We start from the raw sequence: 11,456 nt of genomic DNA on the forward strand, positions 1-11,456 counted from the left end.
CGAAGACACCGATGCCGATTCGATGTCCGTTTCGCGTAGCATCTCTAAATGCATAGCAGAGCGGCACTCTGCAGCCTCTGCTTGAAAGGGAGTTACCTCGATATTTATGCTCCTGTCCGACCCGAGCCTTCTAGGCTCTCGGAACACCCTTCCGTCCGGGAGCTGCCCATCTTGGACGCTTGCAGGGGAATCTGTCGATCTGGGGAAACGGCTTCCTGTCGAGTCCACAATCTTAAGCTCCGAGATCGCCCGAATCGGCCTCACGCACCACTGTCATGCCATGACACATGGGGCTCATGTGGGCTGTTGAAGATACCTGCATGGGCGCCCCGCGGAGCCTTTGTGCCACTCTGAGTACCGAATTTTGGGCATTCTTTTTTTGCACATATGTTTCCCCTATGTCATATTATCTATCAAGACCAAAGAAAATACCTCTCGATTTATCTTCACAAACTCTTTCGAGTTTCTGGGCGTTCCTTGGAGTGACATAATCAAACTTTAAGCTTGTAAGCCTCTTCCAGCAGCTCCTTCATCGACCTCAATTTGAGATCAGGAAAGTCTTGCATGATGGAGGTCTCAACCCTCAAGTCAGATACACCACGTTCGAACATGAGACCTAAGATGGCAATCATCGGCTGTAGCTGCTCGTCTGAGATGTAAGGGTAAGGTGATCTATTGCGAGGTAGTTTCGTCACCTTGCCAGCTTTCAACGTTCGATTGAGTCATGGGAAACCTCAAACTTGACACCCTTGACAGCTTCAATGAGCTCGACAAGCTGGTTCCACGTCAACTTGTCGCCAGTAAGATAAGTCTCCTGCTCCCACTTTGGTAGTGTCAGGGCTGTGGCGACGAACTTGGCTAGGTCCGATGTGAAAGTCATGGCCACTGGCACGTCTCCAGAACCCGGGATGCCTGCCTTGCTGTTGACGACGTCCACGACCATAGCCATGCTCCTGATATGACTTTCCAAGGGCGGACATACATAGTATCCAGGGCACTAAGCCGAAAACTCCAAGTTGGTCTTTTCAAGTGCGTCAATGATGAGAATCTTGAGTTTAATGATTGGCATCCCCTCCGCGTATCTATGAGAGAAAGAGTATCTTAGTCTTGCTGTCCACAAAGAGTCCGGGGAATTGATGCTTAATTACTCTCTGCTGGATTTGGCGGCCCAGATGCTTGGAACATATCGCTTGGTGGCCGCGGACTGGTCGACAGCAGCAATCAAGTTCAAATCTGGCTGCACAGACGCCATGTTGCTAAGGGTGGACACGACCGTATGCACATTGCTCTCTTCCAAGACCTTAGCAATATTGACGGCATTGCTATAGTCGACCGGCAGAATACGAGCCCCGATCTTCTTCTCCCTGTCTTCATCCGCCTAGAGTTTTGTTTACCTTAGTGGGCGAGTCGAACCTGCGGCGTTTTGGATCGTGGGAATTATACACACATTACCTTTCTGCTCAAGATGACGACTTAGAACTTCCCGTCTGCTGGAATATCCTTAACAATGGCACGATCGAGATCGCCGGTGCCTCCAGCTACTGCGATGATGGATGCCACAGCTTAGACTGACGATTGCTCGTACGATGCTGGTTGCGGGGGTTCCGAAAATTGATATGTCAGTGATAAGATAGCGATTTGGTCGGCTTTTGATGGCATAGAAAGTCGTTGAGTAACGTTATGATATGCTTCGATTCTTTATTGACGGATAGTCTATATGCCGTCTCGTTATCTTGCTTCGTCACCGGTAAGGGGTTTCACCCATCCTGTTCCGCGAGTCCGCAAGTCCGCGTCAAGGCATGTGTCGGATTAGAAGTCCAATTCGACCGCGGCATACAGCCGACTGCGCAGGGGCCAATTAGGGGCCCTATTTACGATTATCGTAGCTAGCCCAACCTATAGTTAGAACCTCCTTTTTATACCTACGCAAATATTTAAATAGTTTAATTAATCTCTTCGTTAACTACGGTTCGAACTAACTACCCTATAATAGGGATACTAATATTAATTAGTAGTTAAATTCTACTATCGTAGATCGGTAAGGTATCTCGCTATGTAGAAGAAACGACCTCCTAATACCGCACGGGATAGGAGATTCGTACTAATTAACCTTACGGAAGTAAACGAAAAAGGAGGCAATTCTCGAATGCCGCACGGAATTGAGTAATCGTAGCCCTTTACTACTTACGAGAGGTCGACGTTTACTATATTAAACTACGTTAATTAACGGAACCGCTTAAGTAACTAGTTTTTTTGCCGTCGCCCCGAGTAGCTTTTTTACTAAACGACTTTTCCGCAGCCGGCCCGTAATTAAAAATTAACTAGTTAAATTAGTAAAAAGAAATACCTACGCAACGACTACTTACCTAATTAATTAGCGTAATAAACGAGCTTAATAATACGGTATAAAAGAGCACTACGTAATCGAAAAAAGGGATCTCTAAACGTAGATATTCTTACTTAGTAGCGAAGGTAACCCTATGGGAGTTATTAAGCTAAGAGATTTATAGTATATAGAAAAGTCTATTACTACGAGGATCTTACGGGTACGACCTTAAGCCCGCGATCTAAACGACCTCCTCGTAGCTCCCTTAACTACCCCCCGGGTGTTATTTAGGAATATAGTATAGGGGACGGTTTAATAAGGGAGGAGGGGATTTAGAGGTCCTAATAGTATCGAGTTAAGAGTATTACGGATCTCGGAGATTAACTTAGGAAGAAGGTAGCTACCCTAAAGTAGTCCTGCGACCTCCTACTAGAGTTACTATTAGCTTAAAAAAAGGCTAAAAAGACGAGGATCTGAGGGGAAAAGAAAAGAATCCTTTAGAGGGCCGCTAAAGGGCTTCTTTTTATACTAGCTCCTAGCGCGAGATTACTAATTTCGAGAAATTAACTAAGTAATAAAAGGGATTGCTAGTAAGCGACAATTACCTAACCGTAATTAGCCCACGAAAAAGACCGCTTAGGAAACTATAAAATAGGGTACCGAGAGGCCGTAAGAGAAAGGATTTTTAAGGTATCTAACCCTAGTTAATACGAGCGCAAATTGCGGTGGGTATCTTTAATAACTGCGCGACCTTACGAGAAGGAGGACTTAACCTCGCTAACCGCACCTAACTACCTATACGGCTCCTCTACGAGCCGCCCGGCGTCTACTTTTAACTATTCCTACGGAATACTACCCTAGAGGAGGTAAGTTAGGGAAGGAAGCTATTTAGAGATTATAGAGAGCACGAGGCTTAGGAAGCTAGAAATATACGGGATAGCGGAAATCGGTAACTAGTAAAGATCCCGAGACTAATTACTACGTCTTCCTATAGTAATATAAACGTCTACCGCTACTATTATTAAAAGGAACTACTAAAACCTACCCTTTTATACTAAACGAAAAGGAGGATCCTAGTAAGTATAATAGCTAGCGATCTAAAAGGGTAGTAGTAATTATTAGAAATAGTAAAAACGAGAGTAGTAGCGAGACGGCAAGAGGAAGCGGGAATCTCTTAGACCCCGATAAATTCGTTAAGTAGCGAAAGTACGGATTTGCTACGACTAGCGCGCGGATTAGATATATCCCCGTTAAGATTAAATACGCTAGTGACTACTAATACGGGCATAAGCTAGAGCACGACCCTTAGTAAGTTAGGGTAAAAAAGAAGAGAAAGAAACCCGATCCTAGACAGAATCCTAATCCCTTATAAGTGGGTAAATATTAACCCGGATTATTAAGGAACGTAGATATATAGAATCGCAAATTAACCTAACGGCGAGTAAATTAACGCGGTATTAATCTATTTAACTAAGGTCTACGAGAAAAAGAGGCTATAGGGGTAACCCCTGTTTTACGAAATCGTAAATAACCTTAGCTATTAGCTAGACAAATGGTTCGTAAGCGTAAGCCTAAGAATTACGAAAGCGGTTAATAAATTCCTCTATAGGCGAGGGGTACTACTAGCGCAATTATAATTACGAGAACCTTACGAAATCCTAGTAGCAACGATTATAGAGGAGGAATTCGTAATATAGACCTAGGCATAAGTTAATAGGGCGTACAATCGCTTTAACAAATTCAAAAAAAGGGTAAACGACCTAGATTTTCTTCTTATAATTACTAACGGTAATCTATCGTTATAAAAGGATATATAGAAGCAAAATATAATACTAGAAGTATAACAATCGATAATTCTACCTATTTCGATTTATAGCTCGTTGCTATTACTAATACGAAATTTAGTACTAATCGGCTAGTAGGAAAGGAAGTAGACTACCCGAAGTTATTAATAATACGTAGCGACGCAGGGATCGTATATAAATACTAAAAATATAGTAATAAATACGAGGCAATTTATAGATCTTAAAAAGATCTTCCTAAGAAAGAAATTATACTCTAGGGAGAAGTACGAGGTCTTATAAGAGACCCTAACGATATTCTACGACTATTATAAAAAAGTCGGGATTAGAGAACACTAGTACTATTCGGTAATTAATATCGTACTCGCAGGCAAGGCCTCTAATTATTATTATAAAGCGGTACGTAATCTCGATCGGAACGACTTTCTCGGTATTATTAACGTAATCCGAAGCCGCTTCGAGACTTACGATAGGAATTTAGAGCTCCTATCTAAGCTACGAGCGATTTCTTTCGTATTTATAGCTAGGATAATAGAGGGTAAATCGCGAGTAGAAATCCTCAAAGAGCTTATCGATTAAATTAATAAGCTAGCGAAAACCTAGCTAAATAAGGGGACTAACGAGCGGAAAGTTAGATATCTCTATACCGTAGTCTAGCGCGTTCTAAAGGCAAAAATAACTTTATACTAAGTACCTAAAAATTACGAGACGCTCTGCTCGAGGCTAAGATTTAGCTTTAATATTAAAATAAGAATGCCGCGCTAAACCTACTTCTAAGTATACGACGGCCCTTATTAATATTATTAAGTTAACCGAATATATAATAAGAAAGGAAAAGAAGCTAGGTACGGTAATCGCTAGTAAGGAATCCTAAATTCGTTAAATAGGTAGAGATTTAACTCGCGAGTAGGGTAACGGAAGAAATAGTATTTTATTTATAAAAAGGATAGATATTAGTTAAGTAACTACTCTAAGGAAGAGCGTGCTAAATCGTACGAATAATATAGAAAATCGAGGGTAATAAATAGCAAAACTAGCCCTTATCGATTTAACTAATTCCTCGTTATATATAAGGGCAGATCTGGGGGCACGGAACCTAGCAAAAGTAGCTAATTTAGCGGCCTAAAGCACCCGCACCCTATAAGAAATTCGGAAAATAAAGAAGATCTTACCCCCTATACCGACGAATTAGATTACGACGAAGTTGACGATATTAATTACTCTTTCTTCGCCCCGTTAGCCTCGGGAGGATATACGAGGCTAAACGAATAAAAGGTAGTAGAAGCCCTTAATAAGCAGGCTTTTATTTATAGATAGTAAGGGAAGGTCCCTTAGATAACGGATACGGAGGTAGGTAAAAGGACGAATCTAATAGCGTAGAATTCTACTTTTTTAATATTTAAAGAGAAGAGATATGGTACTAAGTAATTCTAGGGGTAGCTAGAGGGGCCCTTTTTATACTACCTAGATTACTCGAATACTAAGCTTATATAGGCATTCTACGCGAGCGAAAGGTACGGCTTAGATAATTTTTATAGGATTATCCTAGATACTAAAGTATCGTAATAGTTAATAAGAGGAAAAGGGTAATTCTAAGCGCTATAAAAAATCGCACTAGTAACGCTTAATACGTTAATAGTGGGTATTACGAGGATTAGCTTCGGCCTAGGCAAGGAAATCGTCGCCCTAGGTACGGTAAAAGTAAAGACGTACTTCGGAACGATAACTTTCTATATCCTACCCATTAATACCCCATTTCTCTTATATCTAAGAGACATAGATCGACTAAGCATTATATTTAATAATACGAGGAATAGAATCTCTAGCCGTAAGTACTTCGAAATAGTCGAACGACGATAGGGGCACGCGTTTATAAGGCTTACTAACGACACGAAGTCGATTAATTACTTAACGGAAAGTGAGCTTAGATAACTATACTAGAGATTTAGCTACCCGTCGGTCGCGAGGCTATATAACTTCTTAAAGTAATTGGGTAATAATAATATTAAAATAGGGGCGCTAGAGTAGTTAACGAAAGTATATTACTAATGCTAAATAAATGCGCAGAGCCTACGCAGATTTAAATTTAAATTACATAATAAGCTCAACTTTAATTAGGAGATCGTCGTTAATATCTTCTACTTAAATAGTCAACCGGTCCTATATATAATCGACGAGGCTATATTATTCTAAATAGGGCAATTCCTACGGGATTTATAAGTAAAAATAGTATAGGTAGCTCTATAAAAAAGCTAGATCGATATATACTAAGGACCGCTAGACGGTATTAAAACCGACGCTAGTATTAGTTTTAAGTTAGTAGAATTTAAAAAAAATGCGATAGCCTACGGTATATAATTAAAAGTCGTACCCGTTAAAGCGTACTATAATATTAGAAAAGTAAAAAGGGCGCACTAGTAGTTAAAAAGAGCGTTTAAAATTATTAAAAAGGAAAATCCCGATTCCGACGACGACGAATACTTCTAAACGGTACTTAAATACTATAACGACACTATAGGGCCTAACGGGCTTATACCGACGCTTTTAGTATTTAGAGCATATTTAAGAACGACCTTAGCCTCGCTACCGTTACTAAACGTAAGCTAGCGAGCTTAAGTAGTTAAAAAAGTAATATAAGCACTGCGCGAGGTAAGTATAAAAAGGTAAGTTAATAAAGTAATTACTACGCGCAATAGGCCCGATATAGGGGTTAATTTAAATATACCCCTAAATTCGGATATACGAGTATAGCGCGAAATTACTTAATAATAGGCTAGGCTATATAAATTAATTTCCATCGACGAGCGTTCTTACGTAGTTACGAGAGATCGTAACTAGCTACTCGAGGTATTAATTACGGTAGTTAAACTATATTATATAGATCCTATCGAGGTAATTTCTAGCCTATAAGAAGAAGAAGAGCTAGGGGAAGCTATATAACCCGTAGCAAAGGCATAGGAAATTATCCTCGACGAAATCGTTATAGTAGTACTAATAGACGACGAGGAAGAGGAAATTGCTAAAAGGGCACTAATATTACTAGCAAGACGTCGCGGGAGACTATAATGGTAAGCACTAACGCGGTAATTTATTACTAGCGACGAAGTAATTAATACCTTTTATACGGTAAAAGAGAAAGCCGATTTCGAGCTAATAGTTAAACTACGTAAAGAAGGCGTAATTATAACTACTAAAAAGCCGTATAAGGGATTAGATCTTATCGAAGTAGATACTCTGCGCGATCGAGGGGTCTATCGATTTATCCTCTACGATTTAGAAAAGTATACAAACCTCTGCATATTTAAATCGCGAATAGTTCGTGAAATTAAAGGAAAAGGAATACCCTAACCGTACGAGAAGTCTAAATACGTAATTTAGGGGTACGGCGACGTTAAAAAGGCGACGCTACTTATATAATCGCCTACTATATAGCGCTATAGCTAACGATTAATAATAGTATTAATAGCATCGCTACGGAAGAAGGGATACGAGATTTAGAGCCGTAATATTACCTAGGCCTATACCTAATCGGCCACAGGGCTCATAAGGAAAATCCTAGCCTATTTACCGAAAGAAATAGCTAATAAGTACTTAGAAAGCACGATTATTAAAGTACTAAAGCTACTATATAGGCTCGTAGAATCGGGTACTTATTAGTAGGCTACTTACTACGATTTCTATATTAATTAACTATTAATAGTTACCTCTACGTACGACCCGTGCTTACTAGTCGTAGAGTACGAAAGCGACTAATTTAGGATCGTTAGAATATAGACCGACGATATATTGGGCCTATCCGATATTAATTTTATAAAGAAGGAGGATGAGGAGCTCTAGAAAGCGGGCTTCGTAACAAAGCTAAAAGAGGTCCTTATAATAAACACCCCCCTAGTATTTAACGGCGGGATTTTTATAATTAAAAGGGAAACTGTCGTCTTTTAATAAAAGGGGCAGGGCGAGAAGATTAACCTCGTTAATCCGAACATAATTAATATTAAAAAGCGGTATAAAGCTAAGCTTGCGCGAGGGGTATATATTACGAGTATTTATTAGCTTAAGGCGACTTTTAATTGCGCTAGGGCAGCGCAGGCTATAGATCTAACCGAACGAGACGTCGAGGTACTTAATAAGCAGCTTAAGTAGTAGTAAACGAATCTCGATCGAGGTCTCGTCTACTACCTAATCGACCTTGCGACTAATAAGCTCTATGTCTTTATCGATAGGTTATTTATAAATAATAACGACCTTACTTCGTAATTAGGGTATATTATTATCCTAGCTAACGAGAGTATAAGCGAGAGCGAATTTACTATATATAGTAATATAATCCACTACTCATTAACTAAAAATAAATAAGTAACGAGGAGTATATTAGCGTCGGAGGTTTATAATATAATTAACGGCATTAACCTCTCCTACGCAATTTTAACGACGCTAAAGAAGATTACTAATCGAATTAGCCTTTTACCTATTCTAACGGTTATTTATACTAATTCCTACTCGCTATATAAATACCTCGTTAAATTAGGAACGACGAAGGAAAAGAGGCTTATAATTAATATTATAGCCCTTAGGTAATCGTATAAAAGGCGCGAGATATTTAAAATCCGTTAGATTAATAGTAAAGATAACCTCGTAGACGCTTTTACGAAAGTAGTACTAAATAAGGGATTAGAATAATTCGTAAGTAGTAGAAAAGTCACCGTACGAATAGAGGGATAGGTTATATAAAAAGAGTAGAGAAAAGGGGGAAAAGGAGATAACTTAGTAAACGGGCCCGAGGTCGAATTATACCTCTAACCGTAATAGTTAAATCGATAAAAAAAAGAGAAAGTTAATATCGAATTAGAAGTCTAATTCGACCGTAGCATATAGCTAACTACGCAGGGGCTAATTAGGGGCCCTATTTACGATTATCGTAGTTAGCCTAACTTACGGTTAGAACCTCCTTTTTATACCTACGTAGATATTCAAATAGTTCAATTGATCTCTTCGTCAACTACGGTTCGAACTAACTACCTTGTAATAGGGATACTAATAGCATGGGCCTAGAGAGAAAGTTGAGGATGGAATTTGAGCTTTCTATATCATATAAAGAGATTATTGTCTCCAAACTTATATGGACGTATAGGGAGTCTTAGTGAAAATAGTTTCGACACTTGAACTAGAAGTCGTCAGCAACAAGTCCTAGTCCTCCAAACCATGCCCGTAGGAGTGACATTGAGCCGTTGATAGTGTGTAAACAAGCTACGGGGTACAGCTTGAATTTCTAGATGATCATGCTAGAGGCTCACCAAGACTCTTATTGAAGGACTCCGCATCTCGTTTTGTGAAGTCCTCTACAAATGACCAGGTACTTAAGCAGCCTGGTGCCCTTTTGGCATCAACATCCCATGTGTATCACGGGATTGTGTGAATACTTCCAATGGCGAACGAGGGCATCTGGGAACATTAAGACGAATACACAGAATTCTTCATGACCATCAATGGTTATCTCTCCGTCTCTCACTATACTCAGGTTAGATTTCTCCAAAGCCCTCTCCTACTCGCAATTGATCGCTAGTATCCGCGAGCTCTCGTCACTAGTAATGACCATCTAGCCGTCATTTTTACAAGTCTAAGAAGCCATCTCGGATCTCTGGGAGCTATAAGAGCTAGCCTCTAAGCCCTAAGTCAGCTCTAAGCTTCCAGGATTGGCTGTTTATTTGGAAGAAGGAGTTGATAGAGCCCGAAGACGGCACTCCCGGGAAGGGGAAGTTGAGCATATTTGTCTGACGTTAAGGTCGCCCCGTTAGGACTATACCGAACTCGCTTACAGCTCTATTACCAACGAGATTCCATCTCGACTAGACCTCTCTACCTATAATGACATGAATCGTAAGTCGAAGCGGATGCGGACGTGCCCGAAATTTGGATCTGCGCCTTTAGACGGAAGATGCCGATGGCTAGAATAGGGCTGTTCCAAGTCCCGAGCTAACATGGCGCGGTCTTCCTTGTCACCTTTCGATCAGTTGATGTTAAACTATACCTCGTTAAGTTGTTCCAAAACCTTCGGGCCCTACCAGTAGAAGTAAAATAGCCTATTTCAAATTCAAATTCACATTTCACATTAGAAGAAGATGGTGTCTTCGCTGTCTATTTTCCTGTTCAGAAATATATGAAACTTGAAATCTCCACGTTCCGCCTATGCGCTCCGAGCATTCCAGCAAAAAGCGTTGTACGATTCGTGCGCTAACCCACAGCTACACAACTACTACTATTTTAGGCTTGCCAATAGACATGAAATCACTTTGTCATCTCGGCGCGGGATTGTGGGAGAGTCCACCCGAAGGGCTGAAGGGGGTAAGCAATTTTGCACACATCAACAATCACCTGCGTTGACATATCAGCACCACATGCAACCTCGATCGGGCCTAAATGACGAATCATGTATCTTCGGTTCCTGAAAAGCAATCTATTTATTGTCCTCTACAACAAAGCTTCGCACTACATTGATATCCATGTTGTATCGTAGCTCCTAGTGAGCCCAACTCCGCTGGCTGAGAACTGCGGGGATCGTGGGCTAGCACAGCCCTGCCGCGCTCTTCGCGGGCTGTGTTCCGGGTCTGCGTGTCGGTGTTCTATTCGGAGATATTTTCAAAAGTCATCGTCCCCGTAGATGCGCAATTTTAAAGCACGAGTAAATTTGGCGATGGGGACAACGGCACGACGTGGGATGAGAGAAAAAAGGCACAGGAAGGGAGAAAGCACGGGCAAATTTGGCGATGGGGACAACGGCACGACGTGGGATGAGAGGAAAAAGGCACAGGAAGGGAGAACACATGAGGTTGACGTTTCTGATAAGAAGACGAAGGACGATTCTCTCCCTCCAACTCATATTACTTTATCAACTCGAACAAATCTGTCAACAGCTACATATTCGCTATCAACCCACACTCTTTAAAACCTAAACACTCTTTTACAACATTCAAAATGAAGTCGGCTGTCATCTTCTCGGCCGTCGCCCTCTTCGGCGCCGTATTCGCCGCTCCCCTCGAAACCTCTCCCAACGAGGCTTCCCAGCTCTTCGCTCGCGTAAGTTACACACGGTCTCAAGGTTCAGATCGTCCAGATTTACTGACAAGTCTGCTATAACAGAAGCTCTGTGTGGCTGAGGAGGGCATTGCCTGCTACTACGACAGCAACCGGTGCTACTGGCACGAATGCTCCCACTGCAGCTGCGACGGCGTCAACAACGGCGCCAAGCTGATCCGCCGCGACTGCACCGACGCGAAGGACGCCGCCCACTGCATCTATGTCTCCAACCTCAAGGCTTAAGACAATGACTC

The 11,456-nt window shown here is 41.2% G+C and overlaps 2 protein-coding genes across 2 annotated transcripts; one reads left to right on the forward strand and one right to left on the reverse strand.

Annotated features, from left to right (window-relative positions):
• Positions 1–491: 491 nt before the first annotated feature.
• CLUP02_13133 (uncharacterized protein) lies at positions 492–949 on the reverse strand (the record flags this gene model as incomplete). Its single annotated transcript, XM_049292077.1, has 2 exons — positions 492–672; positions 741–949. The coding sequence occupies 2 exons, from the start codon at positions 947–949 to the stop codon at positions 492–494; spliced, it is 390 nt and encodes a 129-aa protein (XP_049149223.1).
• A 10,151-nt stretch (positions 950–11,100) lies between these two features.
• Positions 11,101–11,445, forward strand: CLUP02_13134 (uncharacterized protein; the record flags this gene model as incomplete). Its single annotated transcript, XM_049292078.1, has 2 exons — positions 11,101–11,202; positions 11,266–11,445. 2 exons carry the CDS (start codon positions 11,101–11,103, stop codon positions 11,443–11,445), a joined length of 282 nt encoding a protein of 93 aa, XP_049149224.1.
• Between the last annotated feature and the right edge of the window lie 11 nt (positions 11,446–11,456).

The sequence above is a fragment of the Colletotrichum lupini genome, chromosome 7, assembly GCF_023278565.1.
Source record: "Colletotrichum lupini chromosome 7, complete sequence".
Taxonomy (NCBI): Eukaryota; Fungi; Ascomycota; class Sordariomycetes; order Glomerellales; family Glomerellaceae; genus Colletotrichum; species Colletotrichum lupini.